This window comes from Hylobates moloch, unplaced genomic scaffold (assembly GCF_009828535.3).
Source record: "Hylobates moloch isolate HMO894 unplaced genomic scaffold, HMol_V3 SCAFFOLD_4, whole genome shotgun sequence".
Lineage (NCBI taxonomy): Eukaryota > Metazoa > Chordata > Mammalia > Primates > Hylobatidae > Hylobates > Hylobates moloch.
Genome location: NW_026652279.1, coordinates 18,444,510 through 18,460,386, shown reverse-complemented (window position 1 = coordinate 18,460,386; position 15,877 = coordinate 18,444,510). Strand labels below are relative to the sequence as shown.

Genomic DNA, 15,877 nt, shown 5'->3' with positions numbered 1-15,877 from the left:
CCCCACTCTCTTCTGGCTTGTAGAGTTTCTGCCGAGAGATCAGCTGTTTGTCTGATGGGCTTCCCTTTGTGGGTAACCCGACCTTTCTCTCTGGCCGCCCTTAACATTTTTTCCTTCATTTCAACTTTGGTGAATCTGACAATTATGTGTCTTGGAGTTGCTCTTCTCGAGGAGTATCTTTGTGGCGTTCTCTGTATTTCCTGAATCTGAATGTTGGCCTGCCTTGCTAGATTGGGGAAGTTCTCCTGGATAATATCTTGCAGAGTGTTTTCCAACTTGGTTCCATTCTCCCCGTCATTTTCAGGTACACCAATCAGACATAGGTTTGGTCTTTTCACATAGTCCCAAATTTCTTGGAGGCTTTGTTCGTTTCTTTTTATTCTTTTTTCTCTAGACTTCCCTTCTCGCTTCATTTCATTCATTTCATCTTCCATCACTGATACCCTTTCTTCCGGTTGATCGCATCGGCTACCGAGGCTTCTGCAATGTTCGCATAGTTCTCGATACTTGGCTTTCAGCTCCATCAGCTCCTTTAAGCCCTTCTCTCCATTGGTTATTCTAGTTATCCATTCGTCTAATTTTTTTCAAAGTTTTTAACTTCTTTGCTATTGTTTTGAATTTCCTCCCGTAGCTAGGAGTAGTTTGATCATCTGAAGCCTTCTTCTCTCAACTCGTCAAAGTCACTGTCCGTCCAGCTTTGTTCTGTTGCTAGTGAGAAACTGCGTTCCTTTGGAGGAGGAGAGGTGCTCTGCTTTTTAGAGTTTCCAGTTTTTCTGCTCTGTTTTTTCCCCATCTTTGTGGTTTTATCTACTTTTGGTCTTTGATGATGGTGATGTACAGATGGATTTTTGGTGTGGATGTCCTTTCTGTTTGTTAGTTTTCCTTCTACCAGACAGGACCCTCAGCTGCAGGTCTGTTGGAGTTTACTAGAGGTCCACTCCAGACCCTGTTTGGCTGGGTGTCAGCAGCGGTGGCTGCAGAACAGCAGATTTTCATGAGACCACAAATTCAGCTGTCTGATAGTTCCTCTGAAAGTTTTGTCTCAGAGGAGTACCCGGCCAAGTGAGGTGTCAGTCTGTCCCTGCTGGGGGGTGCCTTCCAGTTAGGCTGCTCGGGGGTCAGGGACCCACTTTAGGAGGCAGTCTGTCCATTCTCAGATCTCCAGCTGCATGCTGGGAGAACCGCTACTCTCTTCAAAGCTGGCAGTCAGACAGGGACATTTTAGTCTGCAGAGGTTCCTGCTGAATTTTTGTTTGACTGTGCCCTGCCCCCAGAGGTGGAGCCTACAGAGGCAGGCAGGCCTCCTTGAGCTGTGGTGGGCTCCACCCAGTTGGAGCTTCCTGGCTGATTTGTTTACCTAAGCAAGCCTGGGCAATGACGGGCGCCCCTCCCCCAGCCTCGCTGCCGCCTTGCAGTTTGATCTCAGACTGCTGTGCTAGCAATCAGGGAGACTCCGTGGGCATAGGACCCTCTGAGCCAGGTGCGGGACACAATCTCCTGGTGTGCCGTTTTCCAGGCCCGTTGGAAAAGTGCAGTATTAGGGTGGGACTGACCCGATTTTCCAGGTGCCGTCTGTTACCCCTTTCTTTGACTGGGAAAGGGAACTCCCTGACCCCTTGTGCTTCCCGAGTGAGGCAATGCCTTGCCCTGCTTCGGCTCGCGCACAGTGCGCTGCACGGACTGTCCTGCACCCACTGTTTGGCACTCCCTACTGAGATGAACCCGGTACCTCAAATGGAAATGCAGAAATCACCCGTCTTCTGTGTCGCTCAGGCTGGGAGCTGGAGACCAGAGCTGTTCCTATTCGGCCATCTTGGCTCCCTCGGGAATAACTTTAATATAACTTTATTTTCAAACTCTTCTCAACCATCTCTTCTTTCCAAATATGGCGGTGTAATTAGAATACGGCATGAATAGGTAAACTAGATATTTGTAAGTGGCAGTGAATTTTTCTTAGTCTTTCTCAAAATTCAGCAACTATACTTATCTTTCATTCATCAGGATTCAGAGAGCAAAAAAACGTGTTTTAAAAAGTCTGATTCTGTGAATAATTTGTGCTCATTAATAATATATAAGGAATATGTAAATATCATTCAACCACAAAAAATCATCTTGCAGGAACAACTAAGTCAGATGATCAGACCTTTCCCAATTTATTGCTGTGCCTCATATTATGGAATATTTGTGCATCCAGACTCAGTCAGAAAACAAAGGCAGCAACAATCACCAAAAGATGAAAAACATTCATCTTTTATGTAGTAGATTCTGATTATGTGAAATCACCTGGCTGATTATCAAGGGATGTAAGACAAACCAGAGGAGTTCATTCTTAGATTTCAGGGACTTTCAAGTAAGCTGTAGTAATAAGGTATCCTAAAAGGAAAGATCTAGGTATCTGACAGTTGTAGGATCACATCTGAATATACTCGGACTCAAATGACAAAACAAAACAAAAAACCGTTTACTGAGCATTTATTAAGGTGTGTACTGGACATTTATTGTTAATAATCTCTTTCAATCTTGAACAAAACCTATGAGAACATAAATATGACTTTTTCCTCATTTTATAGGTAGGCAACTGAGACTGAAAGATAAATACCACCTAACAGTCCAAGGATGGGAAGTCAGTTTTTTAATGCATTTAAAAGGAGGGCATCAGGGCCAGTCTTAAACATTATATTCTTCTGTCTTTCATTGATATACTTGGAATATTCCTCTTTTGGAATTCCATAAATATCAAAATATTTACCTTGATTGATTGTTACCAAAAGGTTTCAACAACTATCCATATTTAAGGGACAAACCAACTAACCAAAGTAACGAATTAGTAAAGAAATGAGGTGTGGGAATGAAATGAACATCAAGCAAAGGAATAGGTTTCTCTTCACAGATGAATCTTGTTTCCTGGAGTGTATGCATACTTACGAGACTTTTTGGTGGTAACATTGACTGGGGGGCTTGAGGGCCCTGTCCCGGCAGTGTTGTAAGCTCTTACGGAAGCAAAGTAGATGGTATTAGCTTTCAGCCCCGTGATGTTTTTGGTTGTGACATTTCCACTGACTCTAATTTTACCAATCATGGATTCTTTGGAGTCATCTGTCCAGTATAAGACCTGATAATTAAAAACCAAAAACAAGCAATTTATTGTTCCCCAATAACTATCAATCATTGTTTACCAGCAACTATCAACCACAACCACAAGGGATATGGGATGAAGACAGAAGTATAGATGACAAAAACATTTTCTAATTAAAATGGTTATACAACAACAAAATTGTTATTCTCTAATATTTATGAGGAAAAAAGTCATGAATGCAAATTCACAATGGAAATTAGAGAACCTGATTTTTTAGATTACCAAAATAAAGTATTTTATGAGCTATCTAAAGGTTACCAGCTTTAGCAAATGATGTATAACAAATCAGACAAAAACACATTTGTATATAATCAGTCAAAGACTTTCATTACAATGTCTTGCTATTGGCATTTCTTTTCAGAGTTATTTGAATCACAGGTTAATTAATAATTCAATTTATGCTGAACCCCACCTTTGCATTAGGATTGTTTTAGGTACATTGAAAAAAAAGAATTAATTAAGTACCTATTTTCAAGCCCCTTATCATCTAGCTAAGAGGTTAGAATCCACAGTGTATGTGAAAATAAGTCACAAAATGCATTACAAAGAAGTGGCATAGAAAAAAAATGCTACAAGAATTTGGCAAAATACATCAGGAATTGAGAGTAGAGCTCAGAGAGAAGAGGAGACTAGGGATGAAATTTGAGAAGTAACTAGGGTTCAGATAAGAGGTAATGCATTCTTGGCATGGAGTGGAAAAGACACCTGTCCTGAGAGTAGAACTTTCTGTTGGAATCAGAGGATTATGGATATATATATATATATATATATCCTATATATATATATAGGCAAAATTAAGAATGTTTAGGATTATACATTTATTCTAAATCCAAAATTAAATAAATTGTTACCCATTTTGTGAATCACTGAATTTGCAAGTTGAAAAAGATTGAGTGATGAACAACTTTCCCTTAAAATGTTCTTATCTCTTTACTTTGTGAGATGAAGACCTAGAAATGTAATTTGCCTTATTCTTCATAAACTAAAAATAGCAGATTCAAGACAATCTAGGTATGTTTTTTCATTACTTAACTGCCTTTTCTGAGATGATTACATCTTTTCAAGTTATACCGCAATTCACAGAACAGGTTTCTCAATGAAATTCTTCCATGGTGTAAGATGATTGAGGAGCAGACTTTACCTCTTACCAAGGAAAAAAAAAATGACTGCAATTTGAATAATTAATCATATAATCACCTTATCACTTTCGAAAAATGTTGTTGTGGTAACAACACTTAATATGAGATCTGTTCTCTTGAAAAATTTTAAGTGTACAATGCGTTATTGTTGACTCTCTGTGCACAGTTGTACAGCAGATCTCTAGAGCTTACTCATCTTACTTACTGAATCTGTATGCCTTTAAAAATGGCTACTATTTGTTAATCTGTTTGCTCTGAATTACCTAGAAAGATCTCCTTTACTTTGAGGGAGGAGGCAGGACTTTACTGTGGACCAGATTGAAGACTGGCTGAAACAGGGAGGAGGCTAAAGCACCTCTCCATAAGACACACCCACCAGTTCCATGTCAGTTTACCACTGCCATGGCAACACCTGGAAGTTACCACCCCTTTCCATGGCAATGGCCTCGAAGTTACCATCCCTTTCTATGGCAATGGCCTGGAGGTTACCACCCTTTTTCTAGAAATTTCTGAATAACTCACCCATTAATTTGCATGTAATTAAAAGTGGGTATAAACATGACTGTAGAACTGCTTCCAAGCTGCTACTCTTAGCACACTGCCTATTGGGTAGCCCTGCTCTGCAGAAGCAATTTCGAAGCTATGACACTGCTGCCTCAATAAAGCTGTGTCTTTTTTTTTTTTTTCACCACTGGCTCACTCTTGAATTCTGTCTTGAACGAGGACAAGAAACATCCCAGGCTAAGCCCCTCAATTTGGGGGCTCACCTACCCTGTCTCAACTTCATTCCCTGCTTTAGCTTTAGACACACATTATCATATGCTAACAACAGGCTAGTAGGATAGGACTGTTGAATAGGAGCTATTGTGAAGTCCATTTGCACATTCATAAGCAAAAGTGAAATTAACGGGGATTACCTCATAGCCCAGCACTCTTCCAGTGTTTCTATTCCAGGCAATAGCATTCCATGAAACCTCCATTTCAGAAGCAGAAAAACTCTGGACAGAAGTTCCCCTTGGGGCCAGTTGAGGTTCTACCATCCAGAGAAAGACATAACCATCTTTAGCAGAGTGGTTCATTGAAAATGGAACAAGGGAACACAAACTATGCATAGAGTCTCAAAGAAAACCAGAGCTGAGGACAACTTACCATCTTCCCCAGAGTAGACAATGGTCACAGTACTCAGGGATCCTTCTCCTTCATTATTATACACACCCACTTTAACTTCAAAGGGAGACAATGGGATGATGCTTTCATTTCTGTAAACAAACCTTGATGATTCCACAGATGCTACTTTCTCCTTGGACCAGGTTGTCGAGCCCACTGGCCGGAACATGATGATATATCCAAATCCCTCCCCATTCTGTAGTTCTTCTGGAATTGACTTGGGCAGAATGTGATCAATCACTAAGTATTTGCAAAAATATTTTATTAAGCTACTATAATGTTTATTGATTATTTCACATTTCTTCCATAGAGACAAATATGGATATTTATTCTGTTTAATGATGTATTAAAAACACTTTTATTTGGAATGCCAATTAGAAAAATAATCACAGTTAAAGGTACTCAGATAAATGATTTGAGTTTTCAGATAGAAATATAAAACAAGCTTTACATATTTATATATTTTTCTTTGATCATTCATAAATAATAAAACAGTTTAGAAGATTTTATGATACACATTAAAATGTGGTTTTGATATGCATTTTTAAACTCAGCACAAATTAACTTATTTGTGCTCAAGACTAGATACGTTTTCCTTTCACAACATTTTAAACAAGTTTTTGTAAGACATGTGTAATGGAATTATTGTGAAATAACATATGCTTTAAGACATAGAGTATTCTTTAAAAAAGTATAAAAGATCTCCCATCATTTTTTTAGGCATACATCTTCATTGGTAGTGACATGTGTGCGTTTTTCCTCACATGAAAGAATAAACTGTTAACTCTCACAGAGATACATTTCAAATCTAAACTTACTAAAATAGCAAAATAGAAATAGATAATATTCCCCCTGTACTCTGCAGATACTAAAAATTGTAAACAATCACATAAACCTAGCAAATTAAAATGAATCTGTACTTGAATTTAGACCAACATATCTCCTGGTTGCAGGAAACTTGTATTGAAAAATCAGTGGAATTTATTTATTTTCTTTCCCAAGGAAAATGCTTTGCTTTTTTTTTTTTAATAAATATTCTGGCAGACTAATAAAGGCAACACCTGACAGGACACAGTGCTTCTAGTCCCTCATGTCCACAACTCCATTTCAGAGGTTCTCTTTATTCGTAGGAGTCCATTTATTCTATCAATCACATTATCTTGCCACTTGGAACCCATGTGAGCACCAATTCACGAGCACCAGAACCACAGGCACCGTCTTGGTGAGTATCTATGAGGGCAGAATCTCTGTACTCTACAGTGACTAACAGACCTGGTCAATTCCTCTCGTAGAGTTTGCATATGAAACATGGTGGGTGGCAAAACAATAACAGATATACATAGAGCAGGCAAAAAGTAGAGAAACTGCAGTGGCAGGAACAATGAGGCAATAGAAGCTAAGAGAAAACAGATGCTGTAAATTAGAGAGAGGACATCCAAATTAGCTGGCAGCCAGGTAGAAAACTGGAAGTAAAGGAAATGGGAGGAACTGAGGCATAAGCATGAGAGACTATTCAAGCCAGGGCTGGATCAGCAGAGGGGTTGTTGATGGTTGGCTAGAGCTCCTGTGCTCGAGTGCCCAGAGCAGTGATGAACGATGTTCCGGTTCTTCATTTGACCTTCCTGCCTGCTTGCTGAGACTTTTTTCCTGTCCTCATTACTTCCCGTGTAGCTTTAAAATAAATCCCCATTAACCGAGATGACCTGAGCTGGTCTCTATTTCTTGCCGTGTGGAACAGGCTAACAAATACAGAAAGTGAAAAGAGGAAGAAAAATGCTGCTCCTGACATCTGGGGAAACAAAGTATTTCCTCATATTAACACTTCTCTTCTTTTTCATAAGGAGACTAGAATTAAACCAGTTAATTTTGAATGGCATATAAGAGATTTATAAGAATCGAAGCTACTTGCTAGAGCATTTGATTCATTTCTGAAGTTTCTTTGATCTCGGATTTAATCAAGATGCTTAGTCAGTTCATCTACACAAATAGGGGAGTTTTGTTTTTGTTCGTCACGTACAATTAGTGTTTCTCATGGTGCTCTCTCAAGAAAGACCTGAGTCCGACATATGCAGATTAGAGGGGAAAAAAGAGACTTATTTAGATACTTCCTTTTATTCTTACATGAACAGAGAGTCAAATGATGAAAAAATATATATGGTTATTTAACAAGGCCAGAAAAAGAGTTTTCTTTAAGTGGAGACAGTGTTCAGTAAAAGAAAGAAATTGTGAAATTCTCCTGGGAGTAAAATCTATAAAAATTGATAAACTAATAATGTAATTCTCAACCACAGTGTCTGTAAGAACCAAATCTTTAGTACAGAGTAAGAATCAGCAAAACTATGTACTTCTAGCCAAATCTGGCATGCAGCCTGGTTTTGAAAATAAAGGTGTTGAGACACACCCACACCTATATGTTTTTAAGTGGTATGTGGCCCTTTTGAGCTACAAAAGCAGACTGAGTCATTAGAAAAGAGATCACGTGGCTCACAAGACTGAATATTTTTACTGTCTGGCCCTTTAAATAAACAGCGTGCCAACCCTCAGTGTAGGTAATATCTCTTACTCTATATTGCTTTATCCTGTGTACCTAATTTTATAGTTATATTTATGAGACATTCACCACAAGCACCTCAAACCTGGAAGTATTTGGGAGTATACACATTATGATAAAATAATGTATAAACATGCCCTTAAAAAGGAATTAACCGTTGCTATATTCTAAAAATTTGATATTATGTCTAGGTTTTTGGAAACAAACCAAACCAAAACAAATAAACACAAAATCTACATTTACTGTGTGGCTCTGGGGAAAACATGGGGAAGATATTTAGTTCAGTTCAGGCAGATTATACCACAGGGTACCTAAATGAAGGATAATCATTAAAGCTGTCACTTATAAAACATAATGGTAGATTGTGACTGAATTTAGAACAGTCTTGTGTCGCGCAGTGCTTTTCAAAGTCCAACAGGTACTATTTCAACTACAACATGAATGACATTGGCCTGGGGTGGCCTCTCTACTTCCAAGTTACTTTTCAAAACATAATTCAGATATACTCAGTTCTGATGGTGTCTTTCCTGGCCTCCTTCCAGGCTGGGTTAAGACCATTCTGTCCTCTATGCTTCTGAGCATTCAGACATTTTCTCATCCATTTTTGTATTCCACTGATAGAAACAGAGAAGCCAGTTCATTAAATTGAAGGAATTACTACCTGCATTCTGGTGGCTCAGATTCATACTAAGGTATGAATCTTCTCCTAAATATGTATAACTTATTCCATAAAGAAGTTGGGCACCAGAAGAAGTTGGCTCAGTATCTGCCTGTACATAATGTTAAATATGAGTGATAAATGGGAAACTGAATTCACTAATTTACTTTCTGCAAGTATCTGCATATCAGATATCCACCCCCCACCTCCCCCCCGCAAAAAAAAACCACACAGAGGAAGTGGCTTTAATTTAGTATAATTTTTTAAAATAGAGGTTAGTATGCTTTTTCTGTAGAGGGCCAGAGAGTAAACTTAAAAAAAAAATTCAACTTTTATTTTAGATTCAGGGAGTACATGTTCAAGTTTGTTATATGGATATATTGTGTGACGCTGAGGTTTGGGGTACGATGGATCCCATCACCCAGGTAGTGAGCACAGTACCCGTCAATATAGCTAGTTTTTCAACCCTTGCCCTTCCCCTCGTCACTCTAGTAGACCCTAGTGTCTGTTGTTGCTACTGGATAGTAAATATTTTAAGCATCGTGGGATATATGGTCTCATGCAACAGCAAGAAAGCAGCAATACACGAATGGATGTAGCTATGGGTGGATTTATTTATAAAAGTGGGAAACTGGACAAATTTGTCTTATAGGTCATGGTTTGTGTATCTTTGCCTTAAAGAAAAAAGAACATAATAAATCATGGAAAGACAGTATTCTTTGGGTAATTCATGCTCATCTCTATTTAAGAATGAATGCATAGCATTTGGGCCCTTATTATAGACTGTGTACAAGCAATGGCAACACTGACCTTTAGGAACTTCTGACCAAGGAGGAGAACAAAATAAGTTATTAAGTCAGGCAAAACTTCCTGTATACTATAATGATAATGCTTATTTGGCTTTTAATGAATATGGAAACCTAAATAAACTACTCACAAACAATTCTCTTGTAGACTCATTTGCAAGTCAGTGTTTTATGGGAAATATGTTTGGAGTAGCAGGTATAATATGGTTAACTTACCATTTAAGGTAGATACTCAAGGACTCAGGCCCACCCTGAGCCATCACATCGCATGAAGACAATTGGGATTGTAATACAGGATACAGTAAAAGAACATAAAGAGAGAACCCTGTGTTCAAATGCTTCTCTGCCCAATGAGGTCACATTTCTAAGTCTCAGTTGTCTTACTTGAAAGTGATGTAACCACCTTATAGCATTATTGTGAGGACTGAATGATATGAAATGCTCTGTGTGGCACCGGAAATCCTGTAAATGCTTGAAAAAATAGGGTTTCCCCCTCTGCCTGGCCTCTGAGAGTCCCAACTCTCTGAAAACACTACCTTCCATTCAACAAGTGTTCATGGAGGGTGGACCACTTTCCAAGCACTGTACTAGGCCTATAATGTCCACATGAAACAAGATATCCAAAGGAAAGAGTGACTTTCAGGGCAATTGCATCTAGTTTCTCACACTGTCATTTATAACCATAAAGAATAACGTCTCTGGTTCCCAGCTGTCTCTCATAGCCTAGCTATGTGAAGTAGGCTACAGCAAGAAACACCTGGTTTGCATTTTCTGGAACATAAGGGACGTAGGTTCATTTAACTGACAAATGTCTGAGAAACTTAAAGTGGGGAAGAGATCCAGACAGCCTGTGGTGGCAGAGTGAAGAGAGATGCTAAGTGGGTATGCACTGCACTTCCACTAAACATGGAGCAGGGTACGTGTCTGCTGAGGACAAATGTGAAACCCATGCAAGTGGGTCATCCATGGGCAGCCTTGAAGGGGTCTCTATCCACAAAGACCACCTACAAGAGAGAGAATATTCACTGGAAGAGTCTGGAAATGGACCACCAAAATCCAGGAACTGATACCCTTCAGCAGCCAGTTGGGTCTGCACCAAGGAATTGCAATTGGGAGTCCTTGGTGGGGGATCATCCAGTGGCCAGCTCCCAAATAAAAAAAAAAATTTAAAAAAACCAGAAACCCTACCCTATGAAATGGCAGTATCTGGTAATTTCCCATACCTAAAGCACACCAAAGTCAAATTAGAAATGTACCAGCAATACAGACTTTTTCCTTTCTCCTCCCCTACCAACACCAACCTTCCACAGCTCTGGAGAATCCAGAGGTAACACTGTGAATGGGGAAAGATAAATTAAAGAGCAGAATGGAGAGAAGTTGAACTGACCATGTATTCCCTTTCACGCTATAGAATTCTTAGGCTGAGGCACTGAGCTACTGAAAATGAGAAACTTTAAATTGGTTGAAAGTCTAAATTCTAATGTTTATACTCCAGTTTGAAGTGTATACACCAGACTGAAATTTGTAATAAGGTAAAAAATGAGCCTATACGTTAATGGGTAATAAGAATGACCACAAAATCTATTCCATGTGCCTAAGCTTTCATCTAGATGCAGGGAAGAATGAGTTGATCAGTTGCAAAGAGCAGGGTTAGGACAAGAATTGTTTTTTGCCTACAGTCTACTGGGCTCAACTTATGCACAATACAGCAGTGCCACAGGTAATAAATCAAACAATGCCTAATTCAAGTGATAATGAAAATGCTACTGACCCACACTCAATAGATACTGAAGTTGTTTTTCATGTATTTGGGAGAAAATTCTGCTGAGTTCGTCATACTGTCTCACAATGAGAAAAGTTCCTAATACCACCTCTAAATAATTCATCATCAGGATGGTGTATTTTTATACCATATTTTTTTATGCTCTCAATAGTGATCAAATAAATCTTTTTGTTTTTCAGTATTCTTTCTGGCCAGTTAAATCTCTTTTATTCAAAATAACTCAGTTGGACAGAAAATTACCTCCCACGTAATGACGAGTTCAGACCGACTTCCTCCACCTCCATTGATGTTTACTGGTGCCACAACAGGGACTAAAAATAACCAAGAGAAATGTGGGATGGCAATTATTAAAGTATGTCTTCATAAGAAAGAATTTTGTTTTTGAATTTCACTTTTCAAAATCTCACACAGGCATATTGTGAGTCTTGCATTTTTAATGAACGTAAATTATGTTTACACATATCCAAATTTCTAAGAGAGAGGACACAGTTGTGTTTGATACATGAGCACCCTGGCTCCAAAATTAATTAAAAATTGAGTAACATCGGGTATTTGACATTATTATGCATCATCTACTAATTGGCAAAATGATGTTCCATTCAGATGGTAACAGTGACACTGCTGATTTAGTGCCTAATTATACAGTTGTGCTGTAAACAAGTTACTGAGGCAGTATATTAATTAATTATTTTTTCAATAAACAAACTAAAATAATTTTTCCTTTTATTAGTCATCAGGATATTTTAACAGTTAAAATTAAATATTGAAAAATATGTAAATAAATATTCTTGTTTTAAAACTCCTCGTTAGAATCTCAAATCTCTCGGGAGAGAAGAAGAGGGATTTTCTTCTAACTTCTCACTTGCAAAGTCAGATTTTTCTCCTGTCAAGAATGCGATTGGGAGAGGTTCTTTCTATTTATTGCTTGGGATCTAAGGCTCTGTGGTAGAGGATTCAGAAACCAATAATTTTGATGAGTTTTAAAAAAGTATGCCCTTCAACTCTGTATCCTTGTAAGGACTAATACAATGAATAATAGTTCATAGAAACTGTAAAACTGAGGAAATGCTGAGTGTGTATATGGTATTGTAGTGCCTCATGAGAATGAGGTTTTACTTTACACATGCATAAGTGTTTAAAAGCATTATTTTTCTTGATGTAATGACAAAAGTATCCTAAATCTGTGATAATGGCTAAATCAGCAAGGTATACTTCTTAAATGTGGAATTACATGAAATTGTCTATATTGGACCATTTTTGAACAATATGAGAGGTGGTTGGTTGAGGAAGCACTTGGGTATGTCTGGGGATTGGTAGGCAGGGATTAAACTATGTAAGTTTTAATTCCTCATTTCAAATTTATCCCCACCATATAGACCACCTAAATAAATCTAGATTGCTTATTTTATTTATTTCCATTTCATACTGATGCTTAGCTCTATAAACATGACCAGAAAATAGTCATATGATAATCTGATTGTTCTTTTTCAAAATTGCACCTTTCAGATATACCTTTTCATATTTAAATTTACCCTTAACTTTGTCAGCTTTAAGCTTCATAATTTTTTAGAAAAAAATTATGTGAACCTAAACCTTATTTTCTAAGTCTTACAATGCCTTTGATCAAAAGCGATGTGAATCAGAGTGGATTTTACAGAGTTCCTGAATTTATAGTGCTTGACAGCTTACAGTGACTAACTGCACACTATCTCAGGATCTTTGCATAGTTTAGCGGTGTAAGGAAAAGTATTTTAAACTATATTTTGATTTACTTTCTACAAAGTTTCCAGTGTTCAGAGAAATACAAAATTCCTTTCTCTATTCAATTTCAAATTAATTGTACTTAAACCTAAAACCATATTGAGAACAAGTTAGTCTTTGATGATGTCAGAGAGAGAGAGGGAGAGACGAGAGACTCAGTAGGTTTTCAATCAGTAGAGTTTGACATAATAGGTATGAATATCACCAGTCTCATTCTGCTACTGAAACAAGAGGGTATTAATGGTTAGAAGGTGGCACACAAACTTTGCTATGAAAATGTAAGAGTTTCTGTCAACCCTGTCCAAAGCTACCAAAATATAAATCAACGGTAAACAAACAACCTGAAACTAAAGCTCATATCCAGAGTCATGGGCAACACCTGAAGATTCTGGGGATATATAGGAGGGCCCGGGAATTTCTATATTTACACACTTTCTTTGGCTAATCTATTGCTCACCTACGTTAAGATCCTCTTTTATGGAGAATGCTGGGTGTAAATATCAGGAGGTTTGGATTCAAATCCTAGCTCTGTCACAAATAACCAGCTAATATCCTGGTGTTCATTTTCCTCTTCTGTAAAACGAAGGGATTTCCTCTCAGCTGTAAGCTTCTAGCATGATTTAATTGGATGATATCACTGTCAAGTATGTCCTTTTTTCTAGACCCAATTCTATGATAAACATATAACATTACCTTTAGTTTAAGGATTGATTTATTGACTTCTGACAATTGTGCACACTTTAATAAGGTAATTTGTGTTGTTAAATTAAGCCAGCCAGGACAAGTGATCCTTTGTTTATGTGATCGAATAAGAATGTGAACTTTGTGGGCTATATACAGCTAGCAGATTAAATGTCACCCTGGATGTAAAAGTTTGAGTGGAACGAAGAGGATCCATTGAAAAGAGCTTAAGAAGGCATGGTATCTGAGCCAGGTTCTTGTGTTCTGCTCTTCGGTGAACCAGTTAATGCTCAATTAGTGCCCCTGTTAAATGAGTTTAGGATTTACCTCATTTGCATGGAAAAAAATTTATATTATTGCTCAATGAAGCTACAACTAGTTCAGAGTTGAGAAATAGATGAAAATATATGGCTGACTGCACCAACAGAGTCTCAATTAATTCCTGGCTACAACATTTTAATGAAACAAGCAGTAACTCATTTGCATATACAAATATACAGATTCTCTATTGAATTTTTTTTTCTTTTTTATATTATTATACTTTAGGTTTTAGGGTACATGTGCACAATGTGCAGGTTTGTTACATATGTATCCATGTGCCATGTTGATTTCCTGCACCCATTAACTCGTCATTTAGCATTAGGTATATCGCCTAATGCTGTCCCTCCCCCCTACCCCAAACCCACAACAGTCCCCGGAGTGTGATGTTCCCCTTCCTGTGTCCATGAATTCTCATTGTTCAATTCCCACCTATGAGTGAGAACGTGCGGTGTTTGGTTTTTTGTGCTTGCGATAGTTTACTGAGAATGATGTTTTCCAGTTTCATCCATGTCCCTACAAAGGACATGAACTCATAATTTTTTATGGCTGCATAGTATTCCATGGTGTATATGTGCCACATTTTCTTAATCCAGTCTATCATTGTTGGACATTTGGGTTGGTTCCAAGTCTTTGCTATTGTGAATAGTGCCGCAATAAACATACGTGTGCATGTGTCTTTATAGCAGCATGACTTATAGTCCTTTGGGTATATACCCAGTAATGGGATGGCTGGGTCAAATGGTATTTCTAGTTCTAGATCCCTGAGGAAAGGCCACACTGACTGCCACAATGGTTGAACTAGTTTACAGTCCCACCAACAGTGTAAAAGTGTTCCTATTTCTTCACATCCTCTCCAGCACCTGTTGTTTCCTGATTTTTTAATGATGGCCATTCTAACTGGTGTGAGATGGTATCTCACTGTGGTTTTGATTTGCATTTCTCTGATGGCCAGTGATGATGAGCATTTCTTCATGTGTTTTTTGGCTGCATAAATGTCTTCTTTTGAGAAGTGTCTGTTCATGTCCTTTGCCCACTTTTTGATGGGGTTGTTGGTTTTTTTCTTGTAAATTTGTTTGAGTTCATTGTAGATTGTGGATATTAGCCATTTGTCAGATGAGTAGGTTGCAAAAATTTTCTCCCATTCTGTAGGTTGCCTGTTCACTCTGATGGTAGTTTCTTTTGCTGTGCAGAAGCTCTTTAGTTTAATTAGATCCCATTTGTCAATTTTGGCTTTTGTTGCCATTGCTTTTGGTGTTTTAGACACGAATTCCTTGCCCACGCCTATGTCCTGAATGGTATTGCCTAGGTTTTCTTGTAGGATTTTAATGGTTTTAGGTCTAACATGTAAGTCTTTAATCCATCTTGAATTAATTTTTGTATAAGGTGTAAGGAAGGGATCCAGTTTCGGCTTTCTACGTATGGCTAGCCAGTTTTCCCAGCACCATTTATTAAATAGGGAATCCTTTCCCCATTTCTTGTTTTTGTCAGGTTTGTCAAAGATCAGATAGTTGTATATATGCAGCATCATTTCTGAGGGCTTTGTTCTGTTCCATTGATCTATGTCTCTGTTGTGGTACCAGTACCATGCTGTTTTGGTTACTGTAGCCTTGTAGTATAGTTTGAAGTCACGCATCGTGATGCCTCCAGCTTTGTTCTTTTGGCTTAGGATTGACTTGGCGATGCAAGCTCTTTTTAGGTTTCATATGAACTTTAAAGTAGTTTTTTCCAATTCTGTGAAGAAAGTCATTGGTAGCTTGATGGGGATGGCATTGAATCTATAAATTACCTTGGGCAGTATGGCCATTTTCACGATATTGATTCTTCCAACCATGAGCATGGAATGTTCTTCCATTTGTTTGTATCCTCTTTTATTT

The 15,877-nt window shown here is 38.0% G+C and overlaps 1 protein-coding gene across 6 annotated transcripts in view; it reads right to left on the bottom strand.

Moving 5' to 3' along the window:
• The window catches only part of CNTN6 (contactin 6), a 356,073-nt gene that overhangs the window by 30,045 nt on the left and 310,151 nt on the right, over nt 1–15,877 (bottom strand). For all 6 annotated transcript variants that reach the window (XM_032149519.2, XM_058437172.1, XM_032149518.2 and 3 more), the window contains 4 exons: nt 11,481–11,551; nt 5,425–5,659; nt 5,193–5,308; nt 2,926–3,112 (listed from right to left, as the gene is read on the bottom strand). In XM_032149519.2, the coding sequence (XP_032005410.1) occupies nt 2,926–3,112; nt 5,193–5,308; nt 5,425–5,659; nt 11,481–11,551 (609 nt within the window). The remainder of the gene's footprint in view (nt 1–2,925; nt 3,113–5,192; nt 5,309–5,424; nt 5,660–11,480; nt 11,552–15,877) is intronic.